Source organism: Oryza glaberrima, chromosome 1, assembly GCF_000147395.1.
Source record: "Oryza glaberrima chromosome 1, OglaRS2, whole genome shotgun sequence".
In the NCBI taxonomy this organism is placed as follows: Eukaryota; Viridiplantae; Streptophyta; class Magnoliopsida; order Poales; family Poaceae; genus Oryza; species Oryza glaberrima.
In genome coordinates, this window is record NC_068326.1 from 3480727 (window position 1) to 3496857 (window position 16131).

The 16131-nt window shown below is 50.5% G+C and overlaps 3 protein-coding genes across 4 annotated transcripts; 2 read left to right on the forward strand and 1 right to left on the reverse strand.

The window, feature by feature from the left end:
* Nucleotides 1–963: 963 nt before the first annotated feature.
* LOC127765857 (transcription factor NIGTH1) lies at nucleotides 964–3658 on the forward strand. 2 transcript variants are annotated; one of them, XM_052290829.1, is made up of 4 exons: nucleotides 964–1610; nucleotides 1722–2420; nucleotides 2551–2627; nucleotides 2792–3658. In XM_052290829.1, exons 1-4 carry the CDS (start codon nucleotides 1466–1468, stop codon nucleotides 3365–3367), a joined length of 1497 nt encoding a protein of 498 aa, XP_052146789.1. In that variant the 5' UTR covers nucleotides 964–1465; the 3' UTR covers nucleotides 3368–3658. The 2 variants fall into 2 exon arrangements, with proteins under 2 accessions (XP_052146789.1, XP_052146781.1); XM_052290821.1 differs by having other exon boundaries at nucleotides 970–1646.
* A 2848-nt stretch (nucleotides 3659–6506) lies between these two features.
* LOC127771167 (uncharacterized) lies at nucleotides 6507–10439 on the forward strand. The gene is made up of 2 exons (XM_052297010.1): nucleotides 6507–6747; nucleotides 7059–10439. Exon 2 carries the CDS (start codon nucleotides 7061–7063, stop codon nucleotides 10340–10342), a length of 3282 nt encoding a protein of 1093 aa, XP_052152970.1. The 5' UTR covers nucleotides 6507–6747; nucleotides 7059–7060; the 3' UTR covers nucleotides 10343–10439.
* Nucleotides 10440–10655: 216 nt separating this feature from the next.
* LOC127771177 (BES1/BZR1 homolog protein 4-like) lies at nucleotides 10656–12282 on the reverse strand. Its single transcript, XM_052297020.1, has 2 exons — nucleotides 11680–12282; nucleotides 10656–11062 (listed from the first exon to the last, which is right to left on the reverse strand). The coding sequence occupies exons 1-2, from the start codon at nucleotides 12064–12066 to the stop codon at nucleotides 10907–10909; spliced, it is 543 nt and encodes a 180-aa protein (XP_052152980.1). The 5' UTR covers nucleotides 12067–12282; the 3' UTR covers nucleotides 10656–10906.
* Between the last annotated feature and the right edge of the window lie 3849 nt (nucleotides 12283–16131).

Genomic DNA, 16131 nt, shown 5'->3' on the forward strand with positions numbered 1-16131 from the left:
CAATCTTTTTTCATATCTTTGGCTTGAATTATGTGTGGTATATGCTTTTAGTACTGCTTTACCCATTTAATTCCTTCCTCCTTTGATTAATCATGTAAAGAATCTTCACCCATTAGAACATCAACCAGTAAAGAGAGAGAGAGAGAGAGAGAGAGAGAAAAGAAAAGTTGATTAATTGGCCCTTGTCTGTTGGATGTGAGAATCTATGAATATCGGTATCGATAATTCCCGGTTGAAATTTAGGTACTAATATAGATTTCTTTTGATTTTTTGTAATGCAAGTTGGGGAGTTGGGAGAGAGAGGGTGGTGTGATTCCCACAGCTAGGTATATCTGGTGATTATCCCCATTGCAATATGCTTTAAAACCCAATATTAGGTAAAATGTAAAAATTCCCCAAGACACCTAGCTGGGTTCTCTTAGACTCTTGCAAGGTTCTCTTTGGACTACTTTGAACTTTGAGCTCATCTTTAATTCGATCCCTTGAATCAGACGCACCCCGGCGTTAAGCTTTAGTTTTCCCCTTTTTCCCTGCTGCATTTGCCCGGTAGATTCTTAGATTTGTTGTAAAGTTAAACTTACCACAGAAATGAGGCAGGCAGCATCTTGATCTGTAAAAAAAAAAAGGATTAATGGCAAAGAAAGATACATTCAGATCATAGCAGCTGATCAGCTAGGCTAAAACAGTGTAATTTGAACAGGACAAGAAGACGTGGCTAACAAAAGTTTCAGTTTTTCAGTCACGCATGCATGCTGAAAAACAAAACTGCATGCATGCAGTGTACAAACACTGATCAGAGATATTCAGAAAGCAGGCAGTACATATTTGAATGGAGCAGAGAGAAATCTATATATATATAGAGAGAGAGAGAGATCTAGAGAGAGAATGCAATGCATGGTGCAATATATGCAATATGGCCCCATCTGGTCGTAATGTTAGGAGATATGTTGATTCCCCTGTTGGTACGTAGTACATGAAACCTCCTGCATGCAGAGGAGGAGCAGAATTAACCTTTTTCTTTTTGTTTTTGTTTGCCTTTGATCTTTGCAAGAAGTTACCATGCCTTTGCTTTATCCCTCTCTCTCTCTCTCTCTCTCTCTCTCTCTCTCTCTCTGATCTCTCACTACTGTTGCTAGCTAGCTATAGCTGTTTAGCTAAGTGTATATGTGCAAGATCATACAAAGCTAGCTTTTCCTTTTCCTCTAAATCCAACTTTATTCTCCTCTTCCTTCTCCCAAAACTCTCCCTTAAAAAGAAGCTGATTCCCCATCTGATCCCTCATCAAAACCCTTCTCACATTCGATCTCGATCACTCACACTTACACTCGCAGTTTGCACAGCTACTTCATCTCAAGTAGTAGTAGTAATATACTAGCTAGATCGGTCGGCTATTTGCTGTAGCTAGCTAGTGTGAGCTAGCTTGGTTTGTAGAGCTTGTGTACTTGGAGGGAGGAGATCGATAGCCATGGCTTCTTCGTCTTCTGACCTAACCCTAGACGACCACCACCATCTGACGGCGGTGGCTGCGGCGTCGGGGCAGGCGACGCAGAAGCTTCAGGAGTTCTTGTCACGTCTCGAGGAAGAGAGGCTCAAGATCGACGCCTTCAAGCGTGAGCTCCCTCTCTGCATGCAGCTTCTCAATCATGGTGAGTAATTGTATGTAACCTAAGCTAAATCGATCGCCATGGCTAACCCTAGCGAGGATTGGTGTGTGTTTGCAGCTATGGAGGCGTACAGGCAGCAGCTGGAGGCGTACCAGATGGGGAGCCAGCATGGCGCCGCGGCGGCGGCGGCGGCGAGGGCGCCGCTGGTGCTCGAGGAGTTCATACCGGTGAAGAACATCGGGATCGACGTCGTGGCGGCGGACAAGGCGGCGGCGGCGGCGGCGGCGGCGGGGGGCAACAGCGTGTCGTCGGAGAAGGCGAGCTGGATGGTGTCGGCGCAGCTGTGGAACGCGCCGGCGTCGGCGTCGGCGGTGGACACGGCGGCGAAGGGGCCCCAGACGCCCAAGGAGCACTCGGAGCACCACCCGCTCGACACGAGCCCCAAGCTGATCACCGCGCTCGACGGCGGCGGCGGCGGCGGCGCGTTCCTGCCCTTCTCCAAGGACAACGCCATGGGTGACGGATCAGCCGCCGCCGCCGCCGCGCTGCCGGAGCTCGCGCTCGCGCCCGCGGAGAAGGCGGCGGCCGCGATCACCATCGCCGCCGGCGAGGTCGACAAGAAGCCGTACGCCCACGACAACGGCGTCGTGGCGAGATCGAGAGAAGCCCAGAACGGCGGGAAGCCGCCGTCGACGCCACCGGACGGGCAGGCCGTCCCGCCGCCGCCACAGCCCCACCGGAAGGCGCGCCGTTGCTGGTCACCGGAGCTGCACCGCCGCTTCGTCAATGCTCTTCAGATCCTCGGCGGCGCCCAAGGTACAGTACACCTACACATGTAACTCGATCAAGATCGAACACCATGATTACATGCCGTACCAAAGATGAAAAGACAACAAACAAATTAATCTTGAGCTTGCGTTTTTGTTTTGTTCTTTGCAAATTAAAGTGGCGACCCCGAAGCAGATTCGCGAGCTGATGAAGGTTGATGGATTGACCAATGATGAGGTGAAAAGCCATCTCCAGGTAGGGTAATTATCATCTCATCATGCAATTCATCCATCTCACGTACGTTCTTAATTAAATACTGTTTAAATTGATCATTGACTACAAGACAGTATGATTAACTGATTGCTAGACATGAATGCCATAATGAGCATTTTGATCTGAATTTTTTTTTGTTTGGGCAGAAGTACAGGTTGCACACAAGACGGCCGATGCCGTCGCCGGCGCCGCCGACGGCAGCGACGCCGCAGCTGGTGGTGCTGGGAGGCATCTGGGTGCCGCCGGAGTACGCGACGCAGGCGGCGGGGCCGGCCATCTACGGCGCGCACCCGGCGACGCAGCCGCACTACACGGCGGCGGTGGCGGCGCAGGAGTACTACCACCACCACCACCACCACCTGCAGCACCACCCCGCCGCCGCCGCGCTGGTGCACCACCGCGCCGTAGCCCCGCCCCCGCCGCTGCCGCCTCAGCAGCAGCTGGCCCCTCCCTACAGCGCCAAGTCGTCGGCGTCGGCGAGGCTCGGGTCCCCGGACTCCGACGGCCGTGGCAGCGGCGGCGGCGGCGCCGCCGCCGCCTCCGGAGCCGGAAGGGACATGTCCGAGAGCATCGAGGAGGAAGGCGAGGGCGAGGAGCGGGAGGACGACGACGACGACGAGGAGATGGCGGCGACCAACAACGCCCACGCCGTCGACGGCGACGACGACGACGACGAGATCAACACCACCACCACCACGAGCGCGGGAGCGATTAACTACTAATTAATCAACCAAACCAACCAATCAAATCACCACGCGTCGTAATTAATTACTCATTAGTAGTAGTACTAGCTAGTAGCTTAATTAATCGCGCTAATCCGGGAGATTAATTAGCGTCACCTGGAAAAAGGGAAAAGTGATTTTTTGTTGGCGCGCGCGCGCGGAGAACGGGAGCCGAGCCGAGCCGAGCCGACCAGAGAAGGAGCAGGAGCTTGAGCTTGTCTCACTCGTTGATGTGATGCATATGTATGGAACTATGGATCGATGGATAATGTGAGGGCTTTACTTTGCTTTTGCTTTTGCTGGGTTTTTTTCTCCCTCTTGTTTTTCTTCCTTTTTTGGGACTCTCAGCTGTTCCTGATTTAATAATCCGGTAGTACTAGTAGTAAATATCAAAATTATGTGATGGTGGAGAGATTAAATATGAGCTAGATGTAATTGTTTGGGAGATTATGTTTGTTGTTGTTGTTAAGTTGAGAATTGTGAAGAGCCAACAATAATGCATAATGCAGGGTTTGCTTCTGCAATTAATGTGATTATATGTGAATGGTTCTAATTAATAGTAGTTGTTATGTTTTGGTATGCACAAATATAGCATATGACATTAAATTTTCCAATGGGATAATGATATGCTTGGTGGTACCAAGGCTGTGTTCGGAACCCTTTGTTCCAACTTCTCTTCTCGTTTTTCGCGCCCACGTTTTTCTAAACTGCTAATAGGTGTATTTTTTCAAAAAATTTCTATACGAAATTGCTTAAAAATTATATTAATCATTTTTTTAAAAAAATAGCAAATACTTAATTAATCATGCGCTAATGTACTGTTTCGTTTTCCGTGTGCACAGCTTGTGCTGGGAACATAGGGTTCCGAACGCAGCCTAAGTACTCCATCCGGCAAAGATTACTTGATATTTCCGGCAGCTAAAATCTATTAAGCGCAAGTTATTTTGTTTGTCCGAAACGTCATATAGTATTATCGTCCAGGGAGTATATTGCAGCTTTACCGCTGTAGAAGCAATCCTGACACTTTGAAAAGCAACAGCCGCATCGATTTTCAGGAATTTTTGCGATGGCTATTCAGATTCTTGATGTTTTATAAAAGTCTACTGGTCAAAGTTAATTTAGTTCTTTATTAATTCTTCGCATAAATAACACCCTTTTCACCATATTTTGACTATGGGAGAATATTTTTGGAGACAAACATATCAACTCGGTTGACTACTTTTATTTGCAAGAACTTTGATTATTACACTTTTAAAAATGAACTTTGATGATTACGCAGTACTACAGCGGTTTTAGCCTGCAATCAACTGCAGGCCCATGAATACAGTTTTAGCTATACTAGTGATGGACCATTATGGGCCAGGCCGTATTTAACAGCCGTCTCAGAAAAGGAATAAGTTTATCATGACTTCCTCACTCTCGCTCCTGATTGAATCGCTTCCCTCAGCCGCAAAACCAGGTATAATACATCTACCATCTTCGAAAACCGGTTCAAATTGACTTCTTTGTTAGTTTTAGAAACGGTTTCTACTGACGTGGTATGTTGGCAGCATCAACAGGTAGAGCCCACGTGTCAGGGCTCTCCTCTATTCCCCTCCTTCTCTCCCTACAGTGGGAGACTGCTTTGTCCTCACCCTCTTCTCTTCCTGCATTGGGAGACTACTTTGTTGCCATGGCCCAGGTCAACGAGGCACTCGAGGACCAGGCGCAGGTGGTGGCCTCGTCGGCGTGTACGACGGGCATAATAGCCCCAAGGCGGTGTAGTTGATCAACAAGAGGCTCTCCTCCCGCATCGAAAGAATCATCCAAGCGACTATGGTGGCGAGCCAAACCCAGAAAGGTGCAGTGATGGTGACGAGGTAGGAGATGAGAAGAGGGTGGCGACGCAAGGGTTCCAACTGCATCCTCCAACATGTCTCGTCTCTGCTACCGTCTATGATGAGAGAGGGTACCACCTTCCTCGGCTCGTCAGTCCGACTTGCCACCACCAAAGCCCTCCCCGGAGTCCAGTTCGCCACTACCACCGTCCTCTTGCTGTTGAAAGGTCGGAGAGGAAGAAAAGGGGAGAAAGGTGGGTTAGCAAATGAGGTAAGTTATTGACATGTGGGTCCCAAGCGCTCAATCAACGAGTCATCCGTGGTCAACCTACCACGCTAGGAGAAAATTGCTTTCCAAACCACTAAATGAGTCGATTTGCACTAATTTTTTTTAAGACGGAGAAGACATTATACCCGTTGTTACAATTAAGGGAGACGATTCAATAAGAATCAAAAAATGAGAGAGAGAGAATATAATTTATTTCCCAAGAAAAACACATGCATATGCTACTATTTCTGGGCCGAAACGAGTTGAGCATGATGCCCTCATCCCACCTGTCCGATCAAATAACAACGCTTTGCATTCGGCACCGAAAGATTGAGAGGAAAACTAACATTTTTCGCAGGTACGTTTTTCAAATGATTTAACAGTACGTTTTTATTAAAAAATAAAAAAATGTATTAATCTATCTTTTAAAATTTGAATACGCTAGCTACTCATCTCATTTTAGGTATCTTCTCACATCCTCTCCTCTCAAACAAACCAGATTCGTCGCTGCAACCCAACGGTCTCCGTACTCCGGCGAGCCGCCGTCCCGCTCCAGACGCGGCGCGGCCGTCTCCTCCGGCGCCGGCCAAGATCAAGGTGGATAGCAACACTGCAACACACATAACTCTAGAAGTAATTAAATATCTCTCTCCACGGCCACGTGCGGCCATGTGACGGCGCGACGTCCCTCTCGCGGCCTCAGCCGCCCTGACATGGCACGGGCTTCCCGTGCGGCGAGCGGCCGGCCGGCCGCGATGCCCGCCGCGGCGGCCTCGCGCGCCACCTGCGTCGCCTCGTCAACTCCCCCACCCTCACCTCGCTGTAACCCTCACCGTTGCGAGATAATCTCCGAAATGCCACTGCTCGTTTGTACCGAGACGATCCTCTCACAGTGGCAATCCTGTGATAAGTCACTCTGATCAGGGGCATTCTCGGTGATCAAGGGTGTAACCCTCTGTTTCTGGGTCACTTCGTCGCAAAGTCAACCCCCAATACTATACTAGAACCCTTGATTGATTCGATGATGCAGAAGGGGAATTAAGGTGTGGAAAAAGATAATGCGGGGGAAGCATCCATCCATCAGTGTTGTTCAGTGGTGGTAGATTAGATTCCAGCTGATCCAATCTGGTCCGGGAATTTTTTCTAGATCTGACACCACATTCTGGTCAAATTCAGAGATCCATGCTGCTCTAGTCTGTACTAGAGCCGTCCTTGGTGAACAGTTCTTCGACACTCACCTCACTCTCATCGAGGTCTCCCAGCTCGAGGAGCACTGAAGAAATTTCTATGTTGAGGTCAGTGATCTGATCATCTGATCATGCAAGCTGAACAGGATTAGTTAGATATGCTGCAGAATTTTATTAGATTTTTTGCATTCTTCTGCAAGTGTTACTGCATAGTTGTGTTCATCCAAGTTGATACTGATCTGATCATGCAAGCTGAAAAGGATTAGTTTTACTGCATTGTTGTGTTCATCCAAGTTGCCAAGAAGTGTGAAGATTTTGATGTCAATCACTCACTTGGTCAAATTTGATCCAAAGCAGCGTTGCTAAATTCATCTGAGTTCAGATTGCGAGTTTGTGACATTGGGTTTGGTTTTGCGCAGCAATGGTGTCAAGAAGTCTGCAGCTTGTCGGCGCGTTGCTGCTGCCGCTGCTCGCCGTCGTGTCGTCGTTTGATCCGTTCCACCGTGATGCGAACCCCATGGGCGGCGGCGCCGGGCAGGGCCCCTTCATCCCCCACGAGTACGTCCGCTTCGCCGACGTGAAGCGGCAGTGCAAGTCCGTGCTCTCCTCCGCGGCGGAGCTCACGTTCGACGCCAACCGCGCCAACGGCCTCATGCCGGAGCTGTCCTTCGTCAAGGGTGACTGGAAGCACGACGGCGACGGCGACGGCGGCGGCGGCGCGCCGCTGCTGCCATTCGACGGCACCGACGTGGCGGAGGACGCCGCCGCCGGGGCGGCGCGCGACCCGCTGCCGCTCGCGTCGTTCTCGCTCACGCACGTCGACGCGGCGCGGCGCGGGAGGACGGCGCTGAACGTGAGCGGCGTGCTCGGCGTCGCCATCTCCCGCAACGGCACCGGGCCGGAGATGGGGCCGTACGTGTCGCCGGAGTTCAAGGTGTGGCCCGGGAACACCGAGCTGAAGGTGCTGCTCGAGGGGGTGTACACCGAGAACGACGACGGCGAGAGCGTGCTGTGCATGGTCGGCGACGCCGTCCTGCCGGCGCGCGGCGGCGACGCCGCCAACCCGTGGGGCTGGGCCAAGCACTCCGACCGCGACAGGTTCCAGCCGCCGATCACCAAGGACGGCAACATCCTCCTCGTGCTCCGCTACCCCAAGACGCTGACGCTGACGACGCGCGCCGTCCACGGCGAGCTCACGAGCACCAATGGCAAGACCCACGCCGCCTACTTCGACGCCGTGCACCTGCTGTCGCAGCTCGGCGCCTACTCCAACTACCAGTTCGGCTCCGAGGAGCTCGTCGGCACGGCGTGCAAGCCCCACCCGTACCGCGACGACGTCCTCGCCGGCGGCGGCGGGGACAGGGGGCTGTACAAGGGCACCTCCTTCTGCGGCATCCTCGACAGGTTCACGTCGGAGGACGTGCTCGCCGTCGTGCCGAACTGGAGGTGCAACACGACGGACGACGCGCTCTGCCGGCGGCTGGGGCCGTTCGAGACGGACAAGGCGGTGGACGCCACCGACGGCGGGTTCGCCGGCGTCAGGATCGTGATGCAGGAGGTCCGGTGCGAGCCGAGGACCGACGGCGGCGAGATCTCGGCGAGGGTGTCGGCGGTGTTCCGCGCCGTCCCGCCGTGGGAGCACGCGTACACGGCGGCGAAGCGCAGCGGGCTCGGCGGCGCGACGCTGTCCGCCGAGGGCGTGTGGCGCGCGTCCTCCGGCCAGCTCTGCATGGTGGCGTGCCTCGGCGTCGGCGCCAAGGCGTGCCACTCCCGCGTGAGCCTCTACCTGCAGACCACCTTCTCCGCCACTCGCCGCAGCATCACGGTGGGCCAGATCACCAGCATCGGCGGCGGCGCCGCCCACTTCCCGCCGCTGACGTTCCAGCGGACGGTGCACCCGATGGAGCTGTGGAGCCGGTTCGGCGTCACCGGCGGCGAGCCGCTGAGCTTGGCGTACAGCTACACCAAGACCAAGCAGGCCGGCGAGTTCCTCCGGCGAAGCGAGCCGTTCGACTTCGGCACCGTCATCGCCAAGTCGCTGCTGAGCTACCCGAGGAAATCCGGCGACGCCGCCGACGAGACGACGAGCCTCTCCAACCTCGCCGAGGAGCTCACGCTCCACGTCGCCGCCGTGCCGGATCCGTTCCCACGCGGACGATTCGAGTGGCCATTCCTTCAGCTCGAGGTGCTCTCGCTCGGATCGCTCGTCGGCCGGGCCTCGCCGGCGACGTTTCCGGGGACGCCAGCTGCGGTAGGGCAAAGCATGGCATCATCATCGTCGTCGACGACGACGAAGCTGGATGCGACGGCTATCCTCAACGTGTCGGCGGAGCTGACGATCTCCGGCGACGCGTACGTGAACGTGTCGACGCTGTCCTTGGAAGGCGTGTACAACCCGGTGGATGGCCGGATGTACCTCATCGGCTGCCGGAGAATCCAGGCGCCGTGGCGAGCCTTCTCGGCGATGGGCGGCGTCGAGGAAGGCATGGACTGCTCGATCGAGGTGAGGGTGGAGTACCCGCCGACGACGGCGCGGTGGCTGATCAACCCGACGGCGAAGGTGCACATCGCGAGCACGCGCGGCGGCGGCGACGACCCGCTGCGGTTCAACGCGACGGCGCTCCAGACGCTGCCGATCCTCTACCGGGAACAGCGGCAGGACATCCTGTCGCGGCGGAGCGTGGAGGGGATCCTCCGCGTCGTGACGCTGGCGGCGGCGATCGCCGCCGAGTTCAGCCAGCTCATGTACATCAAGTCCCACACCGACGTGATGCCGTACGTGTCGGTGGTGATGCTGGGCGTCCAGGCGGTCGGCTACAGCGTGCCGCTCATCACCGGCGCGGAGGCGCTGTTCGCGCGCATCGCCGCGTCGAGCGGCGACGGCGGCGCGACGCCGCCGCCGTCGTACGAGGTGGACAAGAGCCAGCTCTACTGGACCATCGACTGCGTCGTCAAGATCCTCATCCTCGCCGCGTTCCTCCTCACGCTCCGGCTGGTGCAGAAGGTGTGGCGCTCCCGCATCCGCCTCCTCACCCGCTCGCCGCTGGAGCCAGGGCGCGTGCCCAGCGACAAGAAGGTCCTCGTCTACACCTCCGGCGCGCACCTCGTCGGCTTCGCGGTGGTCCTCGCGGCGCACTACGTGAGCGTGCTGGCGCGGCCGGTGAGGTCGGAGGCGTCGTACATGGACGCGCGCGGCGAGGCGCACGCGCTGCGGGAGTGGGCGGTGACGCTGGAGGAGTACATCGGGCTCGCCCAGGACATGTTCCTGCTGCCGCAGGTGATCGGGAACGTGGTGTGGCGGATCAACTGCCGGCCGCTGAAGACGGGGTACTACGCCGGCTTGACGGCGGTGAGGCTGCTGCCGCACGTGTACGACTACGTGAGGGCGCCGGCGATCAACCCCTACTTCGCGGAGGAGTACGAGTTCGTGAACACCAGCCTCGACTTCTACTCCAGGTCCGGCGACGTCGCCATCCCGCTCGCCGCCGTCGCGCTCGCCGCGGCGGTGTACGTGCAGCAGCGGTGGAACTACAAGATCATCAGCAAGACGGTGAAGACGCAGCAGAAGAAGCTGCAGCACCTCGGGTCGCGGGTGTACGAGCGACTGCCGTCCATGTCGTCGGCCAACTTCGAGGCCGAGCTCGTCGCCGGCGTCAACGAGGGCGTCGGCCATGGCCTCCGCCGCGACGCCAGCTTGAGCTAGCTAGCTACACTGCTACACCTCATCGATCAATCGCCTCTCTTAAAGTAGTCTTCTCTTGTTGCTTTCTTAGGTTTTTATCATGTTCTTCTTCTTCTTCTTCTTCTTCTTCTTCTTCTTCTTCTTCTTCTTCTTCTTCTTTATTTCTTCTTAATTAGATCTTCAGATTCTTCTTATGATATCCAAATGTACTCTACTACAAGTTCAATAAAGTTTTAGTTTCTTATAGCTCTTTGTTCACATTTCTGCACTTCTTGTGTGTGTGTTCAGCTTATGTGACACAAAGTGTTCGTGCTGACAAATTACTTTCCGATATTGCGTGCTCTTGGTGAACACATTCCAAGTTTCCAATAGGTAACTAGACAATGATATTATTTGATTATTATAGATTGTCAACGATGCTAAGATGATTAATTAGCAGTCTTCTTGTTTGACAATTCTGTCAAGCAAGCTTGCTTGCTAGTTAGTTAATTACTACACTGATTTGTGCTTAACTTCTGCCATGTGAATAACTGAATATAATGCACCTAGTTGTTGGTTGGTGTTTAAACAAATTAAGCATTCTACCTACATGTAGGTGAATGAGAGTGTCAGCTCGAGTGATATCTCTTGCTCCTGCTCCTGATGCTGGATAGCCACTGCTGCCTCTGTTGCTCCACTGTAGGAGGACACCTGCAGCTGATCGGAGCTGCCGCCTCCGCCGGCGCCGGCGCCGGCTAAACGCTGAAAACAATTTCAAGAAGAGAAACAAATGAAGAAAATTACAGTGACCAGTTATGTTGCTTTTTTAAAAGACAAAAACACTTTTTACTATCATAACTAGTACTAGAACAATGTGATCTTGACATTCTATTATTATTCCTTTTGCTGTTGCTGTTGTTCAGTTCGATACAGATAGCATGCAGTAGACCAGCACACTGTCATGCATAGCACTGAAAAGGACCATAGCAGAAAACAGAGTTTTTCTTTTCTTGGCAATTAACAACAGAGTTACTAAAAGCCCCATCTTTTCGCTTATACTTACATTTATCAACCAAAATTTAAATTTTCAACTTTATGATTTTGGAGTTTCTTTTTCATCGAAATTTATTTTTTATTCTTTACTTTTCACTAAGAACATGTATATAAAAGTTTTATTCATAAATTATTTTTCATTTGCAAATATGGCGTCAAACGATGGGGGCCTTAGGTCAAGAGATAAAAGAAAATGATGAGGAAATAAACCAAATTGGTGTGCCAAATTCAAGAACTAAACACAAAATACATGTTCTTGTGTCCAAAATGAATGCAAAAGAGAAGACAAGAGATCGATGAACTCAAATTAACACACACGCTCTGACCTCGTCGTGGCGGCGCGAGACGTTGCCGTCGTCGTCGACGAGGTAGCCGGCCTCGGCGCAGAGCGCCCGGAGGACGTCGTTCTGGTCGGCGTGCTTGGGCAGCGCGTACCCGGCGCCGGCGCGCAGGCCGGCGTAGATCCTCGTCGCCACCTGCCGCCGCCGCCGCTCCCGCTGCCGGTTGTTCTCCCGCTCCCGCGCCGTCGGGTGCCGCAGCGACGTCGTCACCCCGCCGCCACGCCCCCTCCGCCGCACCGTCCACGGCCCCCGCGTCGACCTGATGCACCCCCTCCTCCCCGCCGCCGCCGCCACCGCCTTCGTCCCCGGCGCCATTGCCGCCGCCGCTTCGCCACCCGCTTCCTCTCTCCCAGATGCTACCACCTGATCCATGAGCTTGGCTAGCTTGAGCTCGAGCACTCACTCTCACTGATCACTTGCTCACACACACACACACACACACACTCACTCACCTCTCCAACCAACACGGCAACACACCAACACAACACGAGTATTTATACATGAATTGCCATTGCCATTGCCATGGCCTTCTTCTTGATCCCCATTGTGAAAATAGAGCCAAGTGCTCCTAAGCTAGCTAGCTCATGAGACTTGTTTCTATGTGCATGTAAGATGCATCTCTCTATCTCTCTTTTCATGAGAGGAATAAGGTGGTTGGAGGCATGTAACATATGTGTTGAGTATAGTACAAATAAGTGGAGGAGAGAAGAAGGGCAAAGAGAGAGGGGCTATTTTTGCCAGAAAAGGAGGAATCGTTTTCATCCCAAGTACTTCCAATGGTTTCATGCCCCCATTTGGATCTCCTCTCTATATCTACAGCCTTTCTGGTTAAGCTAGCCCTCTTGTCTCCATGCATCCAGATGCTGCAGGTTCAGTAGTGACAGAGACACAGAGTGAGTGAGTGAGTGAGTGAGTGGAGCCTAGAGAAAACCAGCTTACAATTGCATGCATGCATGAAGGGAATTGATGCTGTGCATGCAACAGTCCAATGCCAGTATGCCACTGTGCTAGTGTGCATGCATATGTGGCTCTCATTGCTATGCATGCAAAAATCATAACCAAATTGTATCTCAGGTGTTGATCTTTCAGTTTCCTATAGCAATGCGTGATATTTGAAGTATTGTTAGTCTTAGAAATTTCAGGATGGCTAGTGTCATGAGGATGGATTCTAATCTCTCGGGTGGACGTCCACTCGTTTCTTGCATGTCACCTAAATGATTATGAAAAAATTTTAAAAAAAATCACAAGATAGTTTAGTATGTAATATATCACTTCACAAACATGCAAGTTCAAATTCGATTTCTACAAGTTGTAACGAAAATAACAAATCAAACTCTAACTAGTATACGTATATTCACAGTTAAATTTATTGTTTTTGTTACAACTTGTAGAAGTCGAATTTTGACTTGCATGTTTGTGAAGTGATATATTACATATTAACCTATCATGTCATTTTTTTTGAAATTTTTTCATAACCATTTAGATGACATGCAAGAAACGAGTGGACATCCACCTGAGTGTTTAAAACAGTTTCCCCTAGTGTCATTGATTAGTTGGGTGGTCAAAAGGGGAGCAAGAACCACCAGATTTTGATTGCTCATGAGACATGTGCATTAGAATCTATAAAATTCTCACGCATGCTTGCTTACATTTTGGGGGTCACGGTTCAGGTGTGCCACACTCACACTGGTTTGGTTGAACTATGATGTGCAATTGTGCATGCATGCATGCCAACTGAGAGCACCAGCCAACACCAGGTAGATGAAAGGATATAAACACGGGTAAGCAAAATTATCAAGGAAGACTATGACTAGGCAGACAAGTATTTAATTTGAGCAAAGTTCAGCATGATCCCTAGCTGTATTTACTGAATTATTAGCAGTTTTTCACCCCACGTATATGTGAGAGGCAAATGGCCATCTCTGAATTTTTAGATTGTTTTTTTGGTTTGTGAATAAGGCTATATAGTACATTGCACAATGTACTTATGATCTGCTAGTGTGTGTTGGTAGATGAGAGGGTTCTTTGATGGGATTTAACCACATATGCTGCTGTGCAGAGGTAAAGACAAACATAGCAGGACAAGGATATAAAGTAAAAAAGGAGATTACCACACCATGCTGCTTCAGAAGTTCAGACACGCTCTGGCTGCTGCATTTTTCCTGGGCCAATCCAAACTTCAGTTTAGCTCACCTAGCTTTCAGTGTTATACAGAATTAAAGTTTACTGCACGAAGAACCTTCATGTATTCACTGCACATAGGAGGTTTCTACCCTGCAGTAATAGTAGTACTAAGTACTGTAACTTTGGTTAGTCAGAGTGTCAGATGCTCATGCCAATCGATCTTCATCATGTTCATGGCATGCACATTGCTCTCTTTGCCCACCCCTGCTGAACATGATAGAGAAATTCATCACTTACCGTGCTGCCATTTGACAGAAAATATCTCTTCAGCTGATCAGCTCGCCAGGAAAAAAAAAATCTGAGTTGATTTGCTACTGAACTGCACAGCACTGTAATGATAAATTACACGGTCTCTTTGCTTATAGCCTTAATACTGCAGTACTAGGAGTAACAACAACTATATGCGCTCCAGGTTACTACAAGATCGAACCAGTAATCCGGTATACCGCCAAAATCGCCACGTTTCACTTTGGGATTTCGAAATTGCTCTGAATTCCTGCGAATGAGAGAACCATTTGGCAATTTTTAACTTGTAAGCAGGAGCAAACGAACATATATGCAGGGACAAAACATCACGACTCAAAAAATGAAAGATGGTAAAAGCCTGAAATGTAATCAGAAATTGTTCTCTTTTCTACTTTTCTCTTCAGAAGTTCAGAGGAAGTCACTCTCTCTCTCTCTCTCTCTCTCTCTCTCACACACACACACACACACACCAAATCATGTCAGGAAAAAAACAAAGCACATTCCCAACTGCTTGTCCCTGAACTCCCGGTTGATTTGATTCTCCTTTCCTCCTCCTCCTGCTCCACCTGCACCTAGGTTTCCTGGGATTACGCAGGAATTTACTCTGCTCCCGGGGGAAGAGAAGAGAATTTTACAGCTACTCCAGTCTCCAGGCTTGCAGCATCTGATCTGATGACTGTCTGTGAGCTGCAGTTCATCCGGCGTCTCAGTCCAAATCGATCCAATCAATCTCATTCTCGTGGCTGTTCTTGGTGGTGATGATTGGGCGGGAGGAAATTCTCGGCGCCGCAGCCTTCCTCCTCCTGCTTGGAACGCCGCGAAAGGCGTCGGCGCCATGACGTCTGCTTCGTCAGAATCGCAATGGAGAGAGAGAGAGAGAGAGAGAGAGAGTGTCGTCGGCTAGCTCCATGGATCGACGCCGCCACGCGGACTGCGACAGGAACCCTCGCTTCGCCGGCCGGCTCCCCGCCGCCGGCCTGAGCAAAAGTTAGGTTTTTTTTTTTTTGGAAAAATAATGGATTCTTAAGCCTTCTACTTTCAATTTTTTTTCTAATCAAACTTCCTTAAATTAAAAAAATGACAACGCATACAACACCAAATTAATTTTACTAAACCTAATATTTAATATTTTGTGTGGAATTTTTTATATTTTTCTATAAACTTATTCAAACTTAAAAAATATGAAAAAAATAAAAACGACTTATATGAAACACTTAGGCTGCTTTCGTTGCTGGGAGATTGAGAGAGAAAACACATCTTTTTCGCGCAGACGCTTTCCGAACTACTAAATGGTATATTTTTTTGAAAAACTTTTCTATAGAAAAGTTGTTTTAAAAAATCATATCAATCCATTTTTAACTTTAAAATAATTAATACTTAATTAATCATATACCAATAACTTACCTCGTTTTACGTATCTCTTTTCCATTTTCCTCAAACACAACTTAGGGCCTGTTTGGGAGAGCTTTAGATTCTGAGAAGCAGCTGTTTGGTAGCCAGCTTCTGAGAATCTAGAAAAGCTTTGAAACCCAGTTTCTCCAGCTTCTGGCTTCTTAGTTCATTTTTCAGAATATGTAACTACAGATTCTCAGAAGCTGTGGACTGTTTGGGGCAGCTTCTAGCAGAAGTAGATTTTGGGAAAAGCTGTAGCTGGGATAAGCTCCCCCAAACAGGGCCTTAGGCTCCTCTCGATTCAATGGTATGCACTATGCAGGTATATTTTCAGCGCACTCGAAACAAGAAAACTCAGTAGCACATAATTAATTAAGTATTAACTATTATAAAATTGAAACATAGATTTATGTGATTCTTTTAAATAACTTCTACATAAAAACTTTTAGTAAAAGCACACTATTTAGTAGTTTGAAAAGCGAGAAAGTTAAAGTTTGGAGATGAGAAAAGGTACTAATGCCTAGGTACTCTATAGGCTTAAATACGCTAAATAGGCTTAACATGTTAGCCCAGCCCAAGATGTTTCCTGCAAGAAACGGTGGGCCTGAACAGAGC